Source organism: Coloeus monedula (assembly GCF_965178545.1).
Source record: "Coloeus monedula genome assembly, chromosome: 7".
In the NCBI taxonomy this organism is placed as follows: Eukaryota; Metazoa; Chordata; class Aves; order Passeriformes; family Corvidae; genus Coloeus; species Coloeus monedula.
Genome location: NC_138787.1, coordinates 21215437 through 21242291, shown reverse-complemented (window position 1 = coordinate 21242291; position 26855 = coordinate 21215437). Strand labels below are relative to the sequence as shown.

The following is a 26855-nucleotide window of genomic DNA, read 5'->3' as shown; positions in this document are numbered from 1 at the left end:
AAGTCATTGTATTGACTGAAACTTTGGGGAATTTTTTTTTTTTTAAGGAAAATCTGCCAATGTAAATTGATATTATTCACCTACCTTCATTTGCTTGGTTCAGAGTACTCCTATTTAATTTAGCTGTCTTGATATGGACCTTGTCCACCAGGGAAACACCTGAGCTTTTGCAGCTGTATTTATTCTGGTCTTTTATGAAGTGGGTTAGCTAAAAAAAAGTAGTTTCCAATGTACAGTTTATGTTTGCAAAGTTCCAAAATTCTAGCCCAGCCCCCTTCATTGTGCAGAAGGAAAGGCTTCCTTAGCCCTGCAACAAGAGCCAGAGTGTAAGGAGGCAGCAGTAGCACGAGCAGTGTTTTGCAGCTGATGCATGCTGATTAGCATGTAGTGTGATACCTGAATTAAATTAGTCTGGAATGAAGACCACCATCCTCAGCAATGTCTACCATTAACTGGGAAATGAATGAAATAGTACAACAGTGCTGCATATGGCAAAAGGGTGCCCTCCACCAAAATTCTATTTCCAGAAAGTTATTCATTGGTGTACCTGATTTGTTCAGATCAGTTTTATAGAAATTCATTAGATGGTACATCTAATCATTTAAAAGATCCTTCTCCTATTTTTTTGTTTCCAATTTATATGAAGTTTAAATGCACGCTAGTTACAGCAAAATACCCACAACCTGATGACAGAGAGAAAATAATAAGCTCAGCCCCTGCCTTTTCTATGAGTCTGGTAATATTCCTTTGAAGGCAGAGACAAAACTGCCACTGACTTCAAAATTGGATTTCAAGGCCTTTGGCCACTGTGCCAAAAGCCTTCAGCAAGGCTTTCAACACTGTCTCTCACAATATCCTCATAGGCAAACTCAGGAAGTGTGGACTGGATGAGTGGACAGTGAGGTGGATTGAAAACTGACTGAATGGCACATCCCAAAGGGTCATAATCAGCAGCACGGGGTCTAGTCAGAGGCTTGTCACTAGTGGTGATCCCCAAGGGCTCCATACTGGAGTATTGTTTAACTTATTTGTCAGTGATTTGGATTAAGGGGTAGATGCCTCCTCAGCAAGTTGACTGATGACACAAAGCTGGAAGGAGCAGTCGATACCCCAGAGGGCTGTGCAGCCCTTCAGAAGGACCTTGACAGGCTGGAGAGATGGGCAGACAAGAACCAAAATGCAACAAAGGCAAATGCAGGATCTCTTAATCTTGCATCTCGGGGAGAATAACCCCATACACCAGTACAGGCTGGGGACCTGGGGGTCCTGGTGGACAGCAAGCTGTCCATAAACCAGCAGTGTGTCCTTGTGGCCAAGAAGGGAAATGGTATCCTGGACTACGTTGGGAAATGCGCAGAAACTGATGCACAGGAAGTTCCATCTGAATATGAGGAAGAACTTTTTTACTGTGTGGCTGACCACACACTGGAACAGATTTCCAAGAAAGTTTGTAAAGTCTCCTTCACTGGAGATATTCAAGAACCCTCTGGATGCAATCCTGTGCTCTAGGATGAAACTGCTTGAGCAGGGAGGTTGGACCACATGACTCACTGTGGTCCCTTCCAACTTGACCCATTCTTTTACAAATTATGTAAAACCACAAAACTACTAATACCTAGTGGGTTTTTTTCTTAACACTATATGCTTTTAAGAACTCTGGCTTCTAGGTCAAAAGAGACAAAGACATTTTAGGTTTGGAATCTTCTCTAGAAAAAAAATCACCTCAATTCTATATACATATATTATGCTAAAAATAAGTTTCTAATAACCACTTTTAGTTCTGTTTGATAAAATTTTGATATAGTTAGATATGCAGATTATAAACTTAGAGCTGCGTGTCTTTCCAAGTACTTCTTGTTGGGCTCACTAAGCTGAATCAGTAATTTTGCAGCCTTCCATATCATTCCATGAGGATGTCTGTGATGCAGTCACTTTAGAATCAGCCTCACTTTACAGAGCAGGAGGAACCTTGATCACACCAGGATTTTCCTCTACACCTGAGAAAAGTAAGCAAATGAGTCCACATTTTTAGCATCTCTTTCTTTCTCTTGGTGTAAAATGCAATGGGGAAAATCCCACAAAAAATCATCCAGCAATGAAGCCAATTCTACCTTTTCAAGACAAAACATTAATTCAGAAAATATAGTCTTTTCGACAAATAAAAAAACTTTTAGTAACAAGGATCTAGGAAAAATCTTTCCTCTTGGATGATCTTCTCTGGAACTGTTTTATAAATTCATGTTTCAAGCATATAGAACATCAGCATTGCACATATGTTTTCAATAAATTAATTCTTAATGAAGTTGCCGTAAAACAATCTTAATGATTCCTTTGGAGCCCTGTGAAATGTAAAATCCTTGAAAAAACCTCTTCAGCTTTGCATTGTCCTTGCAGTAAATATCCCCCAAACATCATTGTGGTGCTATTCTTGAGCCCTTGGAAATAGTAGTGTTGAGATGTTGTGCAGCATCAGCAAGAGTACCCCAGTTTATTTGCTGTGAATCCCTGTAGTCTAGTATCACACTGGCAATCCAACTCTTTTGGCAGTGAGGACCTTTTGTACTCATTTGGCTCCTCAGTATTCAGTTTATACGTCGAACAGTGAGGTAGTAGCAACTGCCTGGATGTTTTAGACACATCCAACATTAATTATACTGATTGCATTAAATTCTGTACAAATTCTCTCCCTAACAGCAAACAGAACAACAGTAAGGGCAGCTCTGATGCTCTATATATCACATGTGTCATGGTCAGTGGGCACAGGAGGGATGGTTGAGCTTATTCCCTCTTTTACTAGCACATCTCAAGATAAATTCACTTGGATTCCTCTAGGTCTTTACTTCCAGATGAGAAGGTTTACCAGGTTATTGCACAAAGCAACATACTCATTTTTACTCATATTTATATTACATTATCCATGCAGGCTTCCTATTTCTGTACACAGCAAGACTCTGTGAGGGTGAACAACCCTCCTCATCTCCTCTCCTGGATGCTGGAACTGACAGTTATAAATCTTTACATTTTTATCAAAAACACAGCTGCTAAACAGCTAAGCCACTGTTTATCCCAAAAAAAGGCACTGTGGATGAGAATAAATTGAAGGAGAGATAAATCCCTGAACAGATTTTGCTGCTGTGTCCATGTTACTGTGCCTGGACACAAAGCAGCCATTAGCCTGGGTTGACCAGCTGACTTGCAGGGTGGATGGGAGCTTTGGGTATCAGGGGGAAGACAAAAGCTCTGAAGAATACCAGTGGGCTGCAGCCACTACGTGGAGGAGTGTTACCCACAGGAAAAGGTAAAATGATGACACTGGTCAAAGACTAAATACAATATTTAAATCAAGGTTTAAATATATGATTTAAATATAGTGTTTTGTATAATAATATAGTACCTAGACACATGATCTGGCAGACAAAGTATGTTGGTGCTTTTTGTTTTCATGGGAGGAAAAAAAACCATCCCTTTTTCATAGCTGGGATGAAGGTACTCTCCTTTTTCTGTTGATTAGTTATCCAGCACAAACTTGTAAAAGAGAGAACACATGCTGGGGTTGAAACAAAGCTGGGAAAACTTGAAGCGTTCTTCTCTGGTTCTGCCTCTCCACAAAACCAGAGAAAACAGAAATAGAGTATTACATTTCCAACTCAGAAAATGCTTAAAGTCATGCCTAACTAATCAACTGTGTTAGTGCCCATAATAGCTGCGGTCTCTATCAGAGGGAGGAGATAAGATGGCCAGCTTCCATTTGTGGAGTTATGACTGTATTTCCAGGACACAGTAAATTGTCACATTAACTACAGAGCATAAACAGTTGTAGTTACCCCAGCGGGGAGTGTGGCCCATTGAGTTATTACTTCAGCTTTCTGGTACATTTTCCACTTAACTGATTTAAGTGCAATAATGTGTGACCTATAATCTTGAGAATTTTGACACTGTCAGTATAGCGAAGGGAATCTTTAATTACTATCTAGATCTTTAAAGATAAATGTGTATCATACGTGTGTCTGATTTTACCCTGTCCTTTGATTTATATTTTACTTCCAAGTCACATAAAAAATGAAATAACCTTATTCCTGCAATGTCCTTATGAAATAAAAAAAATGGATGCTTTGGTTTAAAAATGTCAGAATATATATGCGATAATTTAAGGAAATGAAAATGCTAATTTAATAAATTCAGCATTAATTTAGCAATAGTTTCAGTCAAACCAAATGTGTATTTTGGGTGAAAATAAAATTCTGTACAGCTATGACATAAGTATAGTGAAATTCAAAAGAAAGATACTTAAATCTGTGATAAGAAAATACAAATTTATTGCCAGCCAGTTAACTGTCCCCTAGCTCCTAGCCAAACAGTAATTTACATCTAGATGGGGTCTTAAAACCAAATACTAAATAGCATTGGCTTCATTCACATATGAACACAAAGCATTACCAAGTAACTAATGGATGACATTGTGACAGTGATGTTAAATGAGCTTTGAAGAATAAACTGAGATGAACAGGTGAATGTTTTTCTGTACAGAATGTAATTACATTGGAAGCGGTCTGAAAATGACTAGTAAATAAGAAAATTTAGTTCTGACAGTAATTTCTGGAGGTTTTGGGACTGTTGTTTAATAAGACAGCAAATGACTCCCAGGCTGCCAGGACTGGAACACAGCTTGCAGCCACAAGATGGGAGGTACTGATCTCGCAGAAGCTCACACTGACAGTGTGAATTCCCTATAAATGATATGACAGGTCAGCATTGTAGTAGCTGACTTTTTATGCTAGATTAGCACTCTCATTGCATGGAGAGTCAGATATTGTCTGTCCCCTCACAGCTGACACAAAGCTGGCAGAGACTCCAGATTGCATGTTCATTGGTGAGTCGGTCACTAGTACTAGTGTGGCTGGTCAGAGCCCAGATTTCACTGCACATGGAAACAAGGCCTGGCTACTGAAAGTCTCCAGTCCCACAGGGCATGTCTAGATGCTGGGGAGACAAGATGCATACAGCATACAGTAAACTTTGACAGCATGCAGGTTTGAAAAGTCCCTTTACTACATAAATTCTAATGTGACTCTATAGCCCAAACCTGGCCTCGTGAATAGGCATGGAGATGTTTCTGAAGGGCCAGTTGTAGTGTGACACAGTGTATCTAATTTAAGATAAAATTGGCACTTTCTCCAGCTGCCAGTCTTTGCTCAGAGTTGTGCAAACCTCCTTACAAGGGTTTTATTCAGGATAATTTATTTAAAATTGTTATGGAAGACTCTGACTACTCTTACTGTAGTTTGAGTGGGCCTAATTCAGTTTAGAATACATTCCGATAGTTAAGCAACATTGCAATCAAGTGAACTATGATGGTATCATAATTAGGACATACATTTTGGCATGCTTTCTTTAGAAATCTAAAGCAGGAAGCCAAATGAAAGTGAACAATGAAGACAAAGGAAGCATGGAGACATACAGTGGCTCAGGCTTCCTCCTCTCCTTCTGAACAGTCCTCACAGGGCAGTTCTGCTTCAGGTCTTGACTTTAACTGGAGCCCAGCACAAAGCAAAAACCATCCCAAAGCTTATAAACCTTTCTTTCAGCTAGGGCTATTTGTCCACGTATCTTTCCACAGCAGCCAAACTAATTACCATGGCATGTCTTTCCAAGTGACAAAACTTGCTTGTCTGCCAAGACAAAACATTTGGAAGGCTGTGAAGTGATGTAACCTGGGGACACCTCTGTACTGATGTATTTTAAGTGCTATTACACAGAGCTCTGCTAGTGATTTGAATTCAGGGCATGCTGTTTTGTAACTGGGTGAAGCCAGACTGGTCTCTTCAGAATAATACAACCCCACACAGGAGTCAGGACTGATGTGACCGGCCCAGCACAGCTTTTGTAATGAAGACTGCTGCTCTGTTTGTGTGATTCTTAGGTGAAATTATTAGAAAAGCTGGCAAAACTAGCAGCACAAGAACTGCTGGGACCAGCAGGTAGAAGATGTGAGAAGAATGACAGCTCGTTGCCATGACTTGTGCTGCCACTTCCCCTGTGCCCATGGTCCTTCATCTTCCTCAGGAGGGAAGTCAGGAGGAGCAGTCACACAACACCCAGGCAGTTCTTGGCCCTTCTGCTCGGCACATCATTAGCAGTCTAATGATACTGACCTATGGAAATGGGACTGGCACCAATGCTTTTATAAAGATCAACCATAGCCACCTCTTCTGCTTAGGAACAATCCAGTTCAGATTTGGATAACAAGAAGTCTCAGTGGATTGTGTTATTGGCACCTGTACTACCCAGTTCATTAAAGGGACTGGTCCAGAGTCTTATCACAGTTGCCTACGTGCAAGCCTGATGCTACTCCAGAAATACAGTAGACTAAATGAGAGTAAACAAAAATTGGCTGATTGCTTTCAATTCTTCAGCAATCCTTAAAAATCAAGAGGTTTTTCTGCAGCTTTTCCTGTTTTGGTGGAAAACCTCCTCCAGGAGGAGGTCTTGAACTAGCAATGTGTAGTCTGTCAGTTTTCTCTTTTCCTTTTTGGAATAATAACATAAGCTCAGTAACTTTTGGGGAATCTGTGTATCAGTTTTTGTTTAGTTATTACTAACTCTTGTAAGTAATTACAAAGTGCCCAGGCTGGGTTTTTGAGGAACCAGACTCAGGTTCAGCCCATTGCCTTCTTTTAGGACAGCCAAGTTTTAGCACTATCATGGAGTAAGTTCCTTCAAGATATGAGACCACATATGAAACCACAGTTTTTAAAGTTCTGTTTGGCTCCATTTTGTGATATTACAACTTTAGGGGGCAGGAAAAAAACCCACCATGGTAATATCTCCCTTCAAAGCACAGTATTCAGGCATCCTCATTCCATAGTCATATCTTGGCTACATCTACAGTTTGAATTCAATTAAAAGCTTTTAATTCGTCATCCTTCCAAACATTTCAGAACTGTTATTCATTTTCTGATACGCCTAGAGATCTATTGTCCTAACATAATTTTAGTCTGACACAAAAGTCAATTACACTAATTGTTCAGTAGGAATTAACCTCTTATGCATCATCAGATTATTACTGTAGCTAGGTTCATTTTGCAAAGATCTGCTCCTTTCCTTTATCTGTACATAAGCAAAGCTAAGCACCAGCACTTGTGAGTCTCAGTACTGACTGGGAAATAACTTTATTGGAAATACTTTATTGGAATGAAAACAGACATAAACATTGAATGTACTGCTAAACTTAGAATATTGAAATAGGCTGCAAAAAGACAGGTCACCTTCACCTGTGGGATTTTCTGATTAAAAATACCTTTGCCTTAAACACAATTATTACTGAAGTGAATGGTTATCTGTGTATTGACAGATATTAAAATGACATCTAAAGAACTTTTCATCAGATTTCAAAGTTGATGCCTCTGAGGTCATTCTGAGGATATGCCCTCATATCTCCATTTAAAACTCACTTATGCACATCAATTCAGAAAATGGAGTGATCTGGACGATTTGAGAGGCATATGTGTATGTGCAGGAGCCAGCTCAGGTGTTTGTGAGAGTGTGCAGCAAGATAAGCTCCCAGGGGAAATTCTAGGGGAGTTCTAGGTCAGCTGGAAGAGGGGTGAAATCTGACTGTGAGAACAAGGAAGAGAAGTTGGAAGGAAGAAGGATACGCAATTTTTTTGGTACTGGATAAAAGTAGTCTTGCTGATTTGAGCAAAGAAATGTTTTCTTATGCTCAAAAAATCTTATTTTTATGTGAGTAAAGCTTCATTAGCGGTGTGGAACTCATGGTCTGCTTTCCCTCTGAACTGAAGTTACAGCAAAGCCCTGGATTTTGACAGCTCATGTCAGAGAAGAATCCTGAGACAAAGTGAAGGAAGAGATGGGGGCAGGCAGATCTGGCAGTGGTGCTAGAATTCACACTTTTTCCCAGACGATTTGAAGGACTAGGTGTCTGTACTCTCTCCCCAAGAAGCAACCACAAGAACTGAATTGGAATAATAATACAGACACTTAGGAAACTGTCTCATCAATAAAACAGAAACATTCACTGGCAGATTTACCTGCATGGCTTATCAGCCATCCTGACAAAGCATTTCCTGAAACTTCCCTGAAATGTCCTAGATGGAAATTATCTCCATATATGATGCTGCCAAGTTGTTTGCTTCCTTTAAATTGATGTGGCGTTTTCCACAGCATTATGTTTGACTTATGATTTTATTCAGTAAAGAAATGTCAGCACAAACATGAGAAGCTGTGCAATTAATTTTTCAGGAAGGGCAAATATAGCCAGTGAGGTGAAAAGAGCAACTTAGCATAACACATAAAAGCAGGATGACAAAACTCTGAAGTATGGCATGGGCAGAAGTCTGTGTCTCAGTATTCAATAGCCTGATGGAAAGTATGATGATACAGGGAAGAAAATGGAAGCCATCTAAAATAAACTGCGGCAGGGCAGACAAAATAGTGATGTTACAGGAGCAGTATACCTACTATTTGAAGTAATTCTGTGTGTGCCTAGACCACCATGCATACAGTCCTGTGGCTATAGCTATACTAAAGTCTGCTGTAAAGTTTAGTGGAATCAATTGTAGTTTTCCTCTTACAGTGTATCTCTAGCAAGACACAGCAATGAGATAAGGAATCAGAAGTAAAAACCTACGTAAAACCAAAAAGGTTTTCTTCAGGCAGGAATGCAAAGCCACAGTCCTAACCTCAATCTTGTTGCTGATGAGTCGTGTGCTTTCTGACGCTTTTCCATGCCACATTTACGCCTGTTTGCTGTACCCGCATTCACAGTAAAGTCATTGAATGTTTGAGGGTCCTTTCACCCGGGACAGTCCCGCTCCCGGTTAAACACCTCAGCCGGGAGGGCCGGGAGCAGCGATCCGGGGAGGGGTCACTCGCGGGACCCGGACTGCGGCAGCCGACCCCGGTCCGCGTGGCTGTGCAGAGTTCATAGGGTGCTTTTCACTGCTGCCACCTGCCTATTCCAATCGGGCGACAGCCTTTCCAGGCTCTCCGTGAGCCCAGCTGGGCGGTGAAGGGGCCGGTGGGTAACACGACACGAAGCCGCCAGGGCGGCGGGGCCCCGGGCCAGCGCTGAGGCGAAGGCTATGCCCGGTGGGTACAGCGCTGCTGCCTCAGCAGCCTCGGCCACGGTGACCGCCCCTGGGACGGGGTTCCCGCTCCCTCGGGCCCCGTCTCTTCAGTTTCGAGCTTCGGTGCGGTCTTTTGGCACGGGAAAGGGGCGGGGGAAGGCGGCTCCAGACCGCCCGGCGGGGCCTCGAGCAGCGGCGGGCGCGGGCGGGAGCCAATGGGGGCCGGCGCGGCCGTGTGACAGGCGGGGCGGCCGCTGCCCCCGCCGGGCGGGGAACCTGCACGGCGGCGCTTCGCAGCATCATCCGCGGGTGCGGGGCTGACACACGCCTCCATCCTCCTCTCTCCCGGCAGCCGCTCACACGCGCCTCGCCGCGGGCGGAGCGGAGCGAGGGGCGCCGCGGCAGACAAAGCAAAGATGGCAGGGATCCTTGCCTGGTTCTGGAACGAGCGGTTCTGGCTGCCGCACAACGTCACCTGGGCGGACCTGCAGAGCACGGAGGAAGCCGCCTTCCCGCAGGCGGAGGACCTCTACCTCGCCTTCCCCCTGGCCTTCTGCATCTTCATGATCCGGCTGCTCTTCGAAAGGTAACGCCGAGCCCCCCGCGCCGCTCCGGGCTGGGCTGGGCTGGGCGGGCCCAAGGGCAGCTGAGGAGCCTTGTCAGCCCAGCGTCTTCCCCCGCCGCTGCTTCTCTGCCGGCCTTACCGGGCCCTTACGTTCTCCCTGCCCCCTCGGTCGGTCACGTAGCGGGCTCGATGCAGGAAGGTGGGAGGTTCGGGAGGCAGCCGGCGCGCCGTTCCCACTGCCTGCAGCGCGGCCCGGCGCGGGCGCTAGGAGGCGAGGTCTGCCCGGGAATGGGCGCAGCCCTCCCGCCACCTGCGCTGGCCGCGGCGGGCGGGGGTAGAAGGGCCCTCCGGCACCTGCGCGGATCGGGGTGTCTGCTCGCGACCCACGGGCTGTGGCGGAGTTCTGTCCGCCCCTCTCAGGGAAGCTCCGCAAGAAGCGCGGTGGCGACGGGCCGCGGCGGGAAGCGGTCCCGGCAGGAGAGTTTGCCCGTGCCCCCGCCGCAGGGCCGCTCTCCAGAGAGTTACCCCGGGCGAAGCCCGCGCTGCGTCCCCTGCGCAGCGGGGGGCTGGGGGCCGGCGGCGGCTGGTCAGCGTGAGCCTCAGGTGGGAAGGGGCGGTTCTTGGTGAGAGCAGCCCGGGGCAGCGGGGCTGAGCAGAGTTGTGTGTGGCCAGTGCAGATGGTGTCAGTGAGCGGTCCGTGTCGAGTATCGGAACACTCCCGGGGCCGTCAGGATGTGAGAGCTTAGTGATGAAACGCGCCAGACACTGTTAATCTCTGAACCAAACTCACCACTCTTCGAGGTTGCTGAACTCAAAACCCACGTCTCACGAACACATAAATACGTATATATGTATACTTAAACACAAGACGTCAGACTAGCGATCGGTCAGCAGTGACTGTATTTTCGGTGAGTGTTTCCGTGCGGGTGCTGAGCAGGGGCCGCCTGTCACGGGGAGGCAGCTGAAGCCAAGTGGGTGCTCACTTGCGCACGCTGCTGCGCCGCCTGACAAAGGTGGTGTTCCCTCAACAGCAGAGAACAAAAGAACGATTCCTTATGCCAACACCTACGTGTTTTCAGTGTTGTCTTCCTAGGCATGCTATTAGGGTAGTCAAGGAAGATAAAGGAAAACCGGTAGTTGCTACATGCCAGAGAAGGGCTGTAAAGATGCTTTAAAAATGATAAAACAGCTGATTTGCCAGGTACCACTTCACGTTTCCTAAGAATTCCCTCTCCCTGGTTAGAACTTGCCTGTGTTCCTAGCTTGGTTGAGAGGACCATATTTGTTTTGCAAAACGAGCTGTCACAGGCTGTTGTTAACTTCTGTGTTGCTTTACAGATTTACTGAACAAGATAGCAGAAGTTGTCATCTGCCTGAAAATCTGAGGTTGTGAAAAGTTAATTGGAACAGTTGAGTTAAATACTGCAATGTAGTTACAACTGGAGTAATGAGTACAAGTATTTAGATGATGTCAAATAATTAAATTTTTTCTTTGCAATCTGTATGATGTGTACGTTTGAGTGTTGAAAGTGAGTGTGTGATATTGCACCTCTTGCCATCTGAACTGCAATATGCATCACAGCAGGACTGTGTTTTGATGGAGGAACAGTTAGTCAGAAAGACAGTTTCAGCCTCAAGTTAAATTCACATTTCTGCTAATTCTCATGTGGCTGTTGTTAGCATTGTAGAAGGTACTCTGATTATGTAGTAGTTTGTATCCACTTACTCTGGTTATTTTTCTTAATTCATTTAAAGTAATTTTTAATTTTGCAATGCATTATATTTTTAAGTGTTATACACACGGATGAGAAAATCAGTACTTTTTAAAATTCTCTTGTGCTCATTAGACTGATTTTGAAATTTATATCTAGAAATATGTTCTGCTAGCCTGATTGTAGGTGAGAGACCACCAAAGATGTTTTATTAACAATTACTTAGGTATGTATTTTTTTCTTTTAAAATTAAAATAAATTTCAAGACTCCACTGTGAGAGTAGGATCAGGCAGTTTTGTGTGGGATTAATCTACATGGCATGGTACGGTAGTGATTTTTCATGTAGAGCATTTTATTAAAGCAGGCCGAACAAAAGCAACTGGACCTGTTTCCACTGATGAAAGCAAGGGGATTGTATATGACTTCGAATGGGGGAATGATCAAACCTTATTATTGCTTATTGTTAATTGGTTTTTTCAGATTTCTGTGCTTTGGTTGTTGGGAGCTACAGAAATGCTTCATGCACATCATGAATTAAAGATCTACAATTATACAAGATTTAGAAGGGGGAAGAGACAAATATCTTTAAAATTGATTTTTTTTTTCTTTCTTCTGTGTATGAAAATGTTTTTCTTTCAAAACTGGAGTTGTGGGTGACTGATGTACATGCTGCATCCTGCAACATGCTCTTGCAAATGTTTAGCAGTTGCAATGGTAGCAACTGAAGAAAAAATAAAAATAGATTCTGTAATACATTTTTAAAAACTTGGAGATGTATTTTAGATCTATGTCTATACTGTAGTATTTGTAACATCGATGTATTCTCTATTTTTGTTTTGTAAGATACCCTAACTCTAAAACAGGTGCTCTTGTAATTCTGTATACTGGTAGGTAAGCAGACACAAGGTGTTAAGAATCTGATTACGTGTTTCATATCCATTATTTTCAGACTGCTTCATAGCAGCTGAAAATAATGGCTGCTGGAGTAGTGTGGTTTACTTCCTGTGCTTCATAGAAAGGGTCACTAACTTCATGAATCCTCACACTAGTAAGAAATAAGGTTTGGGGGAGTTGGACTTTACATGTCTTTGCTTACAAAGTTCTTGACATGTTTGGGGAATGCAACTTGCAATGCTAAAAGTTGACATACCTGTTTATATACATATGTATTTGTGTGTACATATTTGTAGGTGGAATTGAAATGATAGAACCTGGAAATTTTGTTCTATACATATACACGTATTATTTACGGATTATATTACAAATCCTGTGGGGATTTTTGTTGTAGTTGTTTTGTTACTGGTTTGGTGAATCAGCTAACCAAGACAAGAAAATAATCTAGACACTTCCTAATTTTTTTTTCTCCTTTCAAATGAGCTACTTTTTATTGATTGCCTTGTCCTGCTATCCCTGACCAGCCCTCTTGAATGAAAGTGTAGATTAGAACATTAATTGTATGCTCAATAGCTTCAGCAAGTGGATCTGATGATGATGAGTGCTCCTGAAATAAACTTTGGTGTGAGGTATAATCTCATAGACATGAGATTTAGTCGATATATCTAAGTCAAGGTTATCATAGTTATGGATGAGGTGTTAAAATACTTTAATAGCCTTTTCTCTTTTCCCTTCCTTCTCATTCATCTCTTTCTTTAAGCACAAAGTACATTTTAGAAAACTATAATAGCTAAGCATAAAGATAGTGTTACCTAGTAATTTGGAAGATGGCAGGAGTTTAGCAATGCAGTGGTAATGTGGGAACATATTTCGCCATAGTATGTATCTATTTTGTGTATTTTACTACGTTTTTTAAAGGCATGTAAGCAATTAAGGATACCCCCTGTACTATACAATGCCTTCAGATAATAGAAGTGCTCAGTAGTAAGTTTCTGTCTCCCTGGATCCTTTCCTAGTGTGGGAAAGACAGGTTAAAGCTGAAGTGAAACTGGTCTTACCAACAGCAGGGTGTTGTAGTTTTGATTGCCCTAAAGAAGATAAAGAGCACTTGTTATTCTGGGCAAATACAGTTTTTCTTCTTTTGTTTGTGGGATAACATGGCTCTTCTCCCTCTGCACTAGACGTCACTGCTCAGAAGCAGCATCCTTTCCTAAACTGCTAAGCACGTCTTCTGTGAGGAGTATGTGCTTATACAAAAGCAACATTCACTCAGCAATCGGCATGCTTGTTGGACACAAAGAGGGTAACACTTCTGTTTCAGAGACTTCTCTCAAGGGAGAAGGTGACTGAATAATCCAAAAGGAGTTCTGACTAAACAGATTTCTGATCTGGTCCAGCAATCTTCTGAGTCAAGTACTCTGATATTACTTCTTTCTTCACACTTGGCTCATCTATTCAAGTTACTCATATTTCTTCTTTGCACTGTAGTTGCACTATATTTTATTTCCCTCATCTTGTGAGCAGCAGTTTGGGCTCAGATCTAATGAGATCACTCCATGAATCAGCAAACTAGGCTTATACTGCTTTTATTGTCATCTGGCCTTGATGGGTAGCAGTTCTCAAAGGTGATGCTGATATTTTGCAGTTGATGGAATGGCTCATAAGGTCAGAGATAGCTTGATTATATGTAGCAGCAGCCCTCCACTGCATTGAGTTGAACTGAACCGGCCACATCATTTACTATTACTCCGGTCAAGATGCTGTAGACATTGAGGCTTTTATATGAAACTTTGCTTTTATAATGATAATTCAGCCTCAAAGGTAACCTCAGCTGACTCTCATTTAATATGACACAGTAGAATTCTTAGTGGGTCTGGGTGACACGATACAGGGACTGTATGGGCATGTATATATATTTTTTGCTAACTATAAAAATGCATTCCAATGACAATACCTACAGTCTTACAAGTGTTTCTGGTGAGTAGTGAACACATACAGATTGGATTTTTGTACTCCCTAGGACATCTAGTATCAGTGGGTTTTTACAACAGAAAGGAGGCTAGACAAATTTTGGAAGAGAGTGTACAAACGTGCTGTACTTCCAGCAGCCCAAAACCTCATCTGGGGAGGTTGGGTGGGGCACTGATGGTTATTTCTGTCAACAACTCTTTGTAGGCTGTAATATTTATAGATTTTTTGCTTACCTCCTTGTGTGTTAGGCAAAATCTGATCATTCAGGTGTAATTCACTTGTGTGTAAGTGGATGTATATGTTCACTGACAATAACTTTCTCAGTTCTTTCTCTGTTTTTTTTATAATTTATTTTTTTCTTAAGATGCCCTGTAGGGTTTTTCCTTATTGTGTGATTACTACTTACTAAGTGCTTAATTCCATTGAAATTGAATAGGATATTGAAGTTGCTAACTTCTATGAAAAGACAGACACTGGAAAGAAAATAACTTAAAAAACTATTTCTTTTCAACTCTAAACCAATTTCTTTTTAAAAACTAACAATAGAGCCTTAGCAGTAAGTAGCTGTAAAATGCATTTATATCTTGCTGGTTGTACTATCCATTTCTCTGTAATTCTTTAAGTTACTACTCTTCTGTCATTTATCTTTTTCTTTATATAACCAGGTTTTGTTTCCTAGGGTTGCAGGGTTGAGCTTCAGCCACACATGCAGATACTTCCCAACAAAATGATTGTTTTACCTGGAGAGCTGTTGTCTGTCTTGGCCTCTGTCTTACCAGCTCAGACCAGTGCAGGGTATGCTCATGCACGCTAGTCCTGCCAGTCTGGCTGGTGCACGTCTCTGTTGTGTAATGTGGTTGTGTGTTCACGTATCAGCTTAGAGTGTTCCTTTAAAAGAAGGTGGAGTGGATAAAATGCAAACAGTTTGAATGTCCTTCGTGTAGGGCCATTTACAGATGTGCATTAGTGTCAATCTTAAAATTAGGAGTTAAATGGGAAATGCATGATGAGCTCCAGAAGAGAATGCCATTAAACTAATTCCTAAAATATCCATGTGAGAGAAGTATGACAGCTAAACCACAGCTCTGCCAATGGAAAGGTTTCAATGGCAGGTCACTAGTGGGTGCTGGGAGCCTATTACTGAGGCAGAGCCACTGTTAGAGGGGTTTTGTCTGAGTGCGGGTTCTAGTTACTGGTAGGAACTCCAATTTGGTTCCTGCCTGGATTCTTGTAACCGTGCAATTGGATCCAAATTACCTGTGTATCTTTTTGCTGCTCCTACTTCTGCCTCTGTCCCTGATTAACAGGCATTTGCTAAGGATATGTTCTTGGAAAAATAAGAGCTTCTGGTATGTTGCATCTGCAGACCAGTGTCTTATTAGTCCATCCAAAATATTTAGTAAATGAACATTTGGGATACTGTGTTCCCTTAAATCTGTCTTTGTTTCTGTCAACAGGGTTGACACCTGAGCTGAACAGTGTTTATTTGACCATATTTGGGGGCGGAGGAGGGGGGAGGTTTGTTCTTTTTTTTCAATTTGTTAAATATCCCGTGCCTGCAGTAGGTTGACAGTTTATTAGCATTTGGTGTTTCTATGCCTATCTTGAGGTGGTCTTGGAGTTTTGAGAGGAAAGTTAAAATTACAGCATTAAAGTATATAGCGTTCGTAAGTGATGTAACCTTATATAATATCCAGTAGTACACTTAAGACTGTAGTTGACGCCTTATGGACAATCAGGTGCATATGATGTGTATGAACAGTTCTTGGAGTTGTTCATCTAACAGCTTGATTGCTTGGTGTCTCCCACCAGAGTGACTTTCTTCACTCACTGAGCACTTAAAGATTTTGGGGGAGATCCAGGTCAAGGGAAAGGAAGGGAAACATGCGAGTCTCTGGTCATTTGAAACAGGAGGAATCACTAATGTCTTGCTTTAAGGTGAGCAGTTTCTGACAATCAGATGGGCTGAGAACTTCTGTCCTCTGTGAGGAAGTGCTTTTAGCACATAGTCGTTACGGAAGACTAACTCTACACCATATGGCATCCACCAGTTTCTGGCAATTCCTTTCTGGTTATTCTGAAGTAGTCAAATTGCAGCCAGGGTGGGAGAATGGGAGAACTGGAGTCTAGCACAGTCAGTTGTAATCTTAGGGATGTAACACAAGCTGTGACTTCTGCACAAAAACCAGAGACTAAACTGTAATTTTTTTCCCCTATGTAGTTACTACCTCTCTTAATAGCAAATTCTGCTGTTGTTAAGCTTTAATGTTTCTGAGCAGTTGTAAAGCTTCATATAATTATTACTGGTGTAGCACAATCAAATTTTAACTCTCAAGGTAATTGTACAATTACTAAGAAAGTTTCGGAATTGTGAAGGAGTTTAACATCCAGTTAACGATGTTATGTGTTTTTTAATATGTAAGATACCTATATATTTGTATATTGGCTATTAATCCAAGTTATTTTTTGCACAGGGAAGAATGAAATGCTAAGGTTCTTCAGACTACCTTGTGTTATGAAGTATCTTTCAGGTTCACTAACCTAAAATTCATTTTAATGTTGTAAATGATGCACTTTAAAGTTTGATCTGAAATGTTGAAAAGCCTTCTTTGCACTCACAGGTCACACTAAGATAGTTAAAATACCTAAATCACTTGCATTTTTTCTCAGTGCAAGTGCAGTAGAAGTTTCCTTTTAGTAATATCTTTGTTGTATTGGTTTCTCCTGTATGGATGAGGGCTATAACCTATAGTACTATATTAAAAAAAATAAATCTAGCTGACATAGTGCACACTGGTGCACAAACAGAGGTTAGAGCTTGGGATGTGTTCATTGGCATAAAATCTTACTTGAGGCTGTTTGAATATTTGTGCGTGCAGTAATGTTTGTCCATCATTTGCAAAAGCTGGTAGCTCTATTTTTATCAGTAGTGAAATAACATTACATATGGTGTCATCACATCTACTCACTGCCCATTTGTCATCCTTTGAGATAAAGTTAGTATTTTTTAGTTCCACAAGCAGAAAGAGAAAAAGGCTTAATAGAAATGTTGCTGAAATCCTCGCTTAAACATTGGGATTTCTTCACTTCCTTTTCACCTCTGTTCCTGACTGAATTCAGTTCTATATGATATTGTATAGATACCTGAACTTCCACTTCCAAACTGTTGTTTACCATGTCTGTGGGACTCCCATCTTTTCACTGAGAAGGGAGTGGAAGCGGAGACTACTCTGTTTATACTCTCCTGTGGTGTTTGACAGAACTTTAAACTATGAAAACTGCTTTTGTACCAATACTGTCTACCTTGACATGGTACAAACAAGCTAAACTGCCTAGGCTAATGAGAGATGCTTTCCTGCACGGGCAGGGAATTGCTTATTTGGAAATAAGACTGTGCTCTATAGCTCAAAATAAAGAGCCTACTCGAAAGCAGTTCCTGAACACAGAAGTAATGTGAAGGAAGATCAGAGTGTTATGTTGTAATATCCCTTGTGTTCGCTGTTCATCATGTCTGTTGTGACTGTGTGATGTGTCTATTGCTGAGACGCAGTTGCCTCCGTAGTTGGAGATAGACTGCTTGGTGTACTTTTATTAATGGGACTGCTTGAACAGGGTATGTTCCTTAAGATGCACAGAAAATAGCCTTGAGATGGCAACTGCTGAAACTCTGTAAGTGGGCAGCATAAATGTAAAATGCTAGTCTAAACCAGTGGGCATTACAGTGTGACAAAGCAGACAAAATTAAATCTACATGAAATGAAAGTGAGTTCAGAAATTTTTGGGGTGGTGGGTGAACTCAGCCTCTCAGAAGTTGACTGTCAGGGCTGTGGCTCTCCTGAGCTCTGCTATAGCAAATGAGACCAGTGCTTTGTCAAGACCAGAATCCCCCGTGCAACTGGTAAGACCAGTTGCTTCTGTTGAAAACAAAGTCTAGGAAATGAGTGGGTCATGAATGTGTGCTTGTTGACAAGCTTTTCTGCATTTGTCCATTAGATTTTCTTAAACTTCCTACTTCAATACTTGTGGTTGTCCAAAGCATACTTCTGGATGAGATGATCAGGTCCAGTTGGGTATAATTAATTCCTGTTACGGGCATCATGTTGGAAAAAAAACTGTTGAGAAAAAGAAAAGCAGGTGGTTAGACCATGAGCAGAAACGTGTTGTGTATATATTGAAGCAATAATTGAGTGGTAATTGAGTGGTTGATTCTTATCTGTCAAGTTTTCCCACACAGTAGTATGAGAGAAGGGTGAGAACTGATATGGTAAGAGAGTAGCCTGAAAATATGATCAGTTCCAGTGCCAAACATTTCCCAGTATTACAACACTTGTACTAAATTAACAGTGACTGCATTGCTGTGATGATGACAAATTGAACTGTAGATGGAGTCCAGGGAGTTCTGGTGGACAAAGATTCTTCTTAGTGGTGTACAGTGAAAGGACAAGAGGCAAGAAGCATTTGATATGCAGGAAATTCTGTTTAAACATAACAAACTTTTTCTTGGGATGGTGGTGAAACACTGTGACAGGTTAGCCAGAGAGGCTGTGGAGTCTCCAGTTGTGGATGTACTCAAAAAGCATGAGCATGGTTCTGTACTAATGGACCATCCAGCAGGCTTGGTGATCTCCAGAGGTCTCTTCCAACCTTGGCGTTTGTGTGAAATCATAAACCTCACTGAATGACATCAGTGCAGGGCTCTCCTGAGAACTATGTCTGGATGAAGTTTGTAAACTGTGTTGAAAAATTGAATAGGAGAGGATTAAGTTGAAGTTCACTGAAAGCCTACGGAAAAAAATTAGGGCAGAGCATGTAACTTTTGATTGAATGGACATCTGGATTTTCTATTTTCTGTGGGATGGGTCTTTTGATTTTACTGTAGTCTGATGTGTGAGCAAATGCAAATTGAGAAATAGATGTGGACTTCCTCTATCTAAGACAGGAATTACCTTACGGGTACCCAAAATGAAGTCTGAGTTGCTTTGAAATAAACACATTCTGTTCTTTTCTAGGATCGATGCTTTGAGTCTCCTACAGCATAAAATTTGATTTTAACAGGCCATTTTGAGGATAATTTTAGTTTTGTTCCCCTTAAGTTGTTTCTTCTCAACGCTGCAATATCTTTAAGATAATTTTGGTTCTGAAAAAATTCACAGGAAGTGGTACTTAGACAATAGAAAACAGAAATCACATGCCTTACTGGAAAAGATTTTATTCCCGTTGTGTTCAAGATAATAAGAGTAAATCAGACTTACGGGGGGAAAAAAGAGAGAAACCAGTCTTTAGTTTCACATTCACTAATTCTTTATATTGGTAATACAATTCATAGTTTATTTGTATGTATGTGTGACAGAGGATAATTTGTATACCACAGTGGCATCATATCACTCTGATACAATGTGCTTTTTTCTATTTTTTTTTTTTTTAATATCATTACATTAGAAATAGTCATAAGGAGTGAATGAAAAATATTGACTGGTCTAAAAAATGAGATATTTCAAAATGTCACTGGTTGGGGCGATAATGAAACAGTTTGATATTTGACACAAGAAACACATCCTATCTCCTAATTGGAGGTACTGTCATGTGCTAATCTGGAATTGTTATTTTCTAGAGCATTTATAGGAAACATGAAAAATACTTGGTTTTCTTCCAGTTTGGAATGAAATGGAAAGTTAGAAATATCAAAATTTCATCAGGAACAGATGTCCTGACTTTCAGCCAACTCTGATAAATGGGTTTGGTTACCAAGACAAGGATGTAGAGATAAAAATTAGATCTCCATAGCATTGCCAGCCTCCAGAAGCATACATTCTTCACCAGAGTTAACTAGTTTGTATCTATATGCATGATGCACAGGAAGTTTCATTGTGTTTTTCTGTTTATTTGTTTTGTGTTTTATTGGAGGAAAAAATTACCTCTTGTTAGAGTCATGGCAAGAGTGTGAAACTCTAGGCTGACATTTACCTTCAGTTGTCAAGATGAAAAGTGCACTAGCAGAAATAGAACACTTCTTGCTTACTCTTCTGTTGAGAGCTGACTCCAAGGTTTGAAGAGAACCTAGCAGTTTGTATCCATCACATAAGAATTACTTGTGTTTTGCCTTGTTTCCCAGTGGGAATATTCAGATGTAACACCACAGTGGTTTAGAGCTTTAAATACTAATAACAAATCTCCTAAGTAAGTTGTCTCAAAGGAAGGAAAACGTCAAATTTACCTTGAAGCATCTGCTTTTACACTTATTTTTAAGGGTTCTCAGGGGTTTCAAGCTGATCCTAATTTTATCAAGAATCTTTCTCAGTTTGGTGAAAAACAATGTATTGGTCAAAACCCTTCACATGTTTATCAGGAACAAACTATAGCTTCCTTCACATTTTCTTTCTGTAAAGTCCTGTATCTATACCAGGAAATATTTTTTTTAAATGGTTTGAAAATAACCCCAGTGCATTGACTAAGAAAATGACATCTGCTAAATAATCTGCCATCCTCTTCCAGCTCTCAGACTAGAGCACAGAACATTGAGAGACTATATACAGAGAAGGAGGTAGCTGTCAAAGCAAGGATATTGCCAACCATGTGGTCCATAAAGTGATTCTTTGATTTCAGTCCTCCATATCCAGTGTTTTGTGTACAATATGCAAAGGACTTCTGCTTTCCTTGAGTACCTGTGGCTGACTTGAGACCTTGACCACAATAAGAAGGTGTTACTATGGGTCTTGTTTGACTTTTTTTTTTTTTATTTGTGGTGGTGGGTTTCTCTCTTGGGGAACGCTTGTTGGAATGAAGAGCCAAGGCAGTAGTATCCAGCATGTTACCTTTTCTTGTTCTCACGTAGAAATTTCATATAAAAAGCTAGATTGGTTCATTTTCATATATAATAACAGTCTTTGGAATCCAGGTACTACCAATTGCATCTTGTCTTCTTTTTCAGACTTATATTAACTTCACTTGGGGCTACTGTGAACCTCTTGCAAAGCTTTAGGTCTGCCTGGTGCACATGGACTGGTAAATCTTAAGTCATACATGATAAAATAAGGGTCAGAGATTTTCATGCTCCCTGCCCAGTAACTCATAGAGTTTCCTGTGAAATGTCCTGGAGTCCATACATCAGACTCTAGTTGTTGTTCTTCCAACATTAGCATTTGTTTTCCGAGATGAATTTTAATGTAAAAAGGGCATTGATTTTATGAAACTGTATTACATGCATGAAGAGAGTTTTGTCACACAGTTTTATTGGATTATTTGCATACAGTGAGGTCTGCTGGTGGTGTAAATTAGTTTCTTTGAGGGTGGTCAAACTGGTTTGAGTATCTGTATTACACTTAAATATAATTTATTTACTCAAATGTCCTGAGTCTGATCTTCTGTTGATATAAATCAGAAATCAGCTTTTGCTGAGTTCTGGTGTTTTATCAGCATATAACTTCTGTGAAAGACCAGAAATTTTATGACATTTTGTATGTTCATGTGTAGCCATGGAGTTTTAGTAATGTAGTGATCTAATCTAGTATTTAGGTTGCTGTTTTGGTAATTAGGAAGCAGAAACAATTCTATCTCTATACATATAAACATACATATAAATATATTAAATAATATATTTTTATTTTGCATTGCATTTTTCTTTGCTTGACTAAGTGCCACGTTTGCCCCCCTCTTCCATTTTTTCAGGACTAGTAATATATGTGCAGCCGTAAAGTATTCATTTTGTCAGGAAATCTCACACACAGAAGGTTAGTTAACATTTGATGTTAACAAGAATGACTTGCTCTTTTTTTTCACAGAGTAAGAAGTGCTCCTGTATGCTGTAGGGTGATGGAACTGTAGGGTGATGGTGGAAGGGACAATGTGCTAGCCTTGCTACTCCTTCCCTCGGTGCCTTTAACAAGAACATCTCTAATAGTGAGTAAAGACTGAGCCTGCTGCTCAGTGACAAGCTGCTGGTAAGCACCTTGTGGACCTTCCTGTGTCCTGCCTCAGTTCTACTCTTGCACAAAGCTACTTTATGGTGGAGAAGAAGGTCTGATACATCTGTGCAGTGGTTGTAGCTCCTGTCTACACATGTAGGGTGGCTTGGAAGTAGTATTGATGTGTTGGCTTAGTAGGCAGTGTGCAGCAACTGCATTGCTGTCAGTCCATGTGACAGGTAGCTTAATGTGAACCCAGGTGTTCTATGTAAACTGTAGTCACTGCCAGAGTAACAATATAAGCAGCTATTAAGAGCTCTGAGTACAAACAAAAAGAAAAGTGTCATCCTTATGATGATGATGATCATCATGTTTGTTCCACATGTGATGATTTTGTGATTTAGAGAGTGTAACTGGGTATGTATATATGTTGATATTAAAACAGGCTGTAGTGATGACCTCCATTACTGTCTCAACTAGTCTTCCACTCTGCTTCACAACAAGGCATTTTTGCCTTGCCTGGTAATGCTGCAAATACTTTATATTGAATGACATAAAGAGGCCTCTGAATGAGTATACTTGCATAATGAACATCATTGGATCCACCCTGTATTTTCTTTCAGCTTCCTTTCACTGAGCTCTCTTCAACTGAAGGCTTGGCCAATGTTCCCTCTCAGCTTTGCCTACAGAAGAGCAGTTATCAACCAGAAAACTTAATCACAGGAGTGGGCCTTGCGTCCTCTTGATCCTCCACACTTCCGGCCCAAGGGAAAGTAATGAAAAGTATATTGGTCTGGTTTTGCTGTTGACATTGAAAGAGTGAGGCTCCTGACCTCAGAAGGTCTATATTTGAGTATTACAGTCAAGCAGAGGACTAAAAATTAGTGTGCTTGTGTTTTCTGCTGATTATTTTGAGTAATCTATTGTAGGGCCTGGCATCTTTTATTTATAATATGAGCATAACTACAGTAACTGCTTATTGGTTCCAAAAAGTTTTCATATTGTTTAGTGAGAACTATCACAGATAGCGAGAAGGTTTTAGAACTTAACGCAGTTCTGCTGAGCTCCTAAGCTCCTTTCCTCTTGGACTGTTTAGTCCAATTTTATAGGTGCAGTTGCTTCTGTCCTGGAATAATTTCAGAATGTGTCTGGGGTATGTGAGGATAGAGCAGAAGGAGGAAGATGGAAAATTTCACCTTCACACTGGAGTTTTATGGGATATTTTTTTCCCCCCTCTCTTAAATTATAAGGTCTCAGTGATTGGCAGTGGCCATCAACTGTATGAAGCATCCACTTCTGAAGGAGCACCATCAATCGGTCCCATTCCTAGTTTGACAAGGACAGACCTGGAAGAAGATGAAATTAACTACAAAACATGCAGGGCTTGTGGGAATCCTTACCAGAAATCTGTTTTGGAGAACTCAAATCTTTAAAAAAGGCACTTTTCAGCTCCAAGCTCTAGCAGCCACTGGAGAGTTAGCTTTTTTTTGCTTCTTAACACCTTCTTAAATATTGTCTTGCCTGGAAATTTTCTAGCTTATTAGTTAAAAGAAACAAAAGCTACTCTTTGTGATAGCGAAATGTAAGCTGTCATACTGTCTTAATTTTAATGGTATCACCTTGCTTTACCATCCATTTACAGGGTGCTCAGAAGAGTCATACACAGTCAGGGGTTTTTACTTTCTTGTTCCTTACCTCTGAAATTGTATTGAAAGCATAGTAACAATAATAGTAAAGGGGATTATTTGCCTGTTTTGAAAGGGTGTTTTCAGACACAGGTTTATAAAGTGAACTTAATGCGTATTAAGTTGAGAAAGGTCTGAGCAATAAATAATATGATGGCTGGGTCACTGGCTGCATGTAGTAAGACTGTGTAAAGGTGAAAAATCAGCAGAAGGAAATGCTGATGGTATTCTACACTAAGCATGGTATAATGCTTCGCATGAGGACCTGTGAGTGGAGGAGGGCTGCTGTGTGTGGCAGTGCTCTATACCAAAGGGATGTGTCCTCTTTATTTGGCTAAAAAGAAATAAATTTTGGAGCTCATTAAAAGTCTGTATTTTAATAATGCTTTTGGACACCTGAATGGTATTTAGGACACAAAATTAAAATTACTTACAAAGTTATTGTCTTGTAATAGTTGCAATTTTAATGAAGGGCTTTTTCCTCTTAGGCTTTATTTATGACAATAGCACACTAGTGGAATGTGCTTCAGCTCTCAATTTATAGTTCTAGATTTAGATCTTTGTCCTGCAGCTGGATTATTTATGGTATAAACAAAATAGTGATAAAATGTAAGTTCTTTTGGTCCTACTGTAGAACAGGCTGAGTGAATTTGGCATTCCAAAGCCACTTAACAGTGCTAAAATAATGAGTAATAAAAGCAAAAGTTGGAATACTTCTGTGCCATCAATAAATATTTGCATCTCGAATGACAGATCACGACAAGTCAACCCCCTCATGAGTGTGAGTAATGTAGATAATTTTTGTGGAGATGCAGTGCAGCAACCACATGACTTGTGGTGTGACAATCTGCTGCTTTTCAGTATCTTGACACTTCGGTTGCTTACTTGGAATTTAAAGTTTAGAGAACTAATTACTCGCTAAATTCTTCCTGTACTTGCTATATAAAAATCATTAATGTAGAGGTTGAGGACCAGAGGGGGGAATGGGGCAGAGAAGCAGAATAGGAAGGAGCACACAGGTGTATTCTGGAGTGTGGGAGAGGGGAGTGGGACTAAAGATACAGTGTGTGGGGGGAAAACATGACCATGATGTAAGTCTGTGCACCTGGGTGGAATGTGGTGTAACCAGGCATGCCTGTTTGTTTGTGTCACCAGAAACAATATGTTTGCAACTGTTTCCTTCAGATACACTTCTAAATTCAAAGGCAAGGAAGAGGCTTGATGTGTGTATGTTTTGTCTTCCTCAAGTTGTTCATGGAACAGACCTGAAAATTCTTAAGAAGAATTCAAATTTTACTCTTTTTTTTTTTTTTTTTTTTTTTGGCAGTAAGAAAGCCATAGTGTTTGTGTCATTGCAGTCCTGTCCCACATGGAAGGGTGTAGCATGCCCAGGCACCACCCCCATCTTCTTGCAGAATCTTTAATGAAGGCAGATGACAGCTAAGAGGTGCCAGCTGGCTAATGTGACCCAAAGTGATTATGGACTGGTGTCTGTTTATCTCTGCTGATGACATCTAGAAATCTGTTATTTGGGAGGGATAGCACCATTTCTTGTCTTTCCAAATTAAGTCAATAATAACCTTCCAGGTTTGGTTGGAAAATGCAGGTGCTGTTACTTCTGGAAGATCTTAGTGATAGATCGGATCCTTATCATTCACCATGACCCTGGATGGTCAATGAGACCAGGAACTGGTATGAAAGGTAACTGAAAGGAAATACAGGAGATTTATGTTAAATGTCATTAGGGAAAGTGATTTGCATCTGTAGAGGTTAAAAGTAATATTAAAATGAGCCAATTTCTGTTTGGTGAGCTGAGAGTTCCAAGAACAGAGGAATTATAGCTGAGGTGACAAACCTCAGTATAGCCAAGAACAATGGGAGACCTTGAGCATGGAGCAAGCAGTTGAAATTTGAGTCTTGTGGGCCTTTTGCAGGAAAGAGAAATATTATTTGCAGTGAGTTGTCTAAAGTGGAATTTTCTTTGCCCATTGCAACTGCCTGACAAACTCTGCTGTTGGCAAACCAAGACTGATAAAAGGATTATTGATTTTAAGATAAAAAACATTTCAAATCAGCTAGGCATCCTTCATATTCTTAAGCTATCACAATACAAAAGTACTGCTTAAATCAGCTAGGGAGCCTAATAGTGTGCTACTCTTATGACTTGATTAGCGCTAGAAGTTTCTTTTATGGCATTAAGAATAATGCCAAATAATTGCTCTTGTTTTATGCTGTATTGTAAGGAGGGATGTGTGCCTAGTGTGTGAGAGAAATGGTAATGTTCTCTAGTAAACCAGAGCAGTTATGATTGCCTGGATCATCTAGAAGCACAAGATGTTTTCAGCAATTAATTTATAGACTGAGCAGATGTTCATTATGGCAAGAACCCAGTAAAGGACAAGACCTGTTCTCTGAAAGACTCATAGGTATTTTCCCAATAACTGAGGCTTAGGAAAAAAAATCTGCAAATTTTATTTCCTTATTGAGAAATACCTCTTTCATAAGGGAGATATTCTGTTAAGTTTGTCATTAGACTATCAGTCATAAGATATGATTAATGATCTAACAGAAGGAATTTAAACAATTGAAAAAAATCACTTTATTTACTTAATACAGTTTGAATGTTCTTGAGAGCTATTGTTAAATTGTATAAAACATTCGTTTGAGTAGCTTTTTTAATAAATGAAGGAAAAAGTAATTTCCAGCTTGATTTATGTAATTTCAGCTGGTATTTTAGAAGTAAAAATAAAATTTGCATCATATAGGAAGCAAACCTAGTTGACAATGTTGCTCTGCTAGACATCGTTAAAGAACGGCACCCGTTTCTGGTTGAATTGTGGAACAAGAAACTATACTAACGGAAATGAAATTTCTCAAGTTATTGTACAATTTATCTGTTGAATAGAATGGTGAAAAAACACCTTTTTGAATCTCAGACCATGTTTCTCATTTTGGGGCAGTATTTAGAAATGAAAGATCAAAGAAGGAAGTATCATTTAGGTAAATACAGACATACTATCTCACCACTATTCAAAGGATT

The 26855-nt window shown here is 40.5% G+C and overlaps 1 protein-coding gene across 1 annotated transcript in view; it reads left to right on the top strand.

Moving 5' to 3' along the window:
• Positions 1-9502: 9502 nt before the first annotated feature.
• Positions 9503-26855, top strand: part of CERS6 (ceramide synthase 6) — a gene marked incomplete at both ends in the record, with an annotated part of 106500 nt that continues 89147 nt past the window's right edge. The window contains one exon of the mRNA XM_082285057.1: positions 9503-9672. Coding sequence (XP_082141183.1) covers positions 9503-9672 — 170 coding nt within the window. The remainder of the gene's footprint in view (positions 9673-26855) is intronic.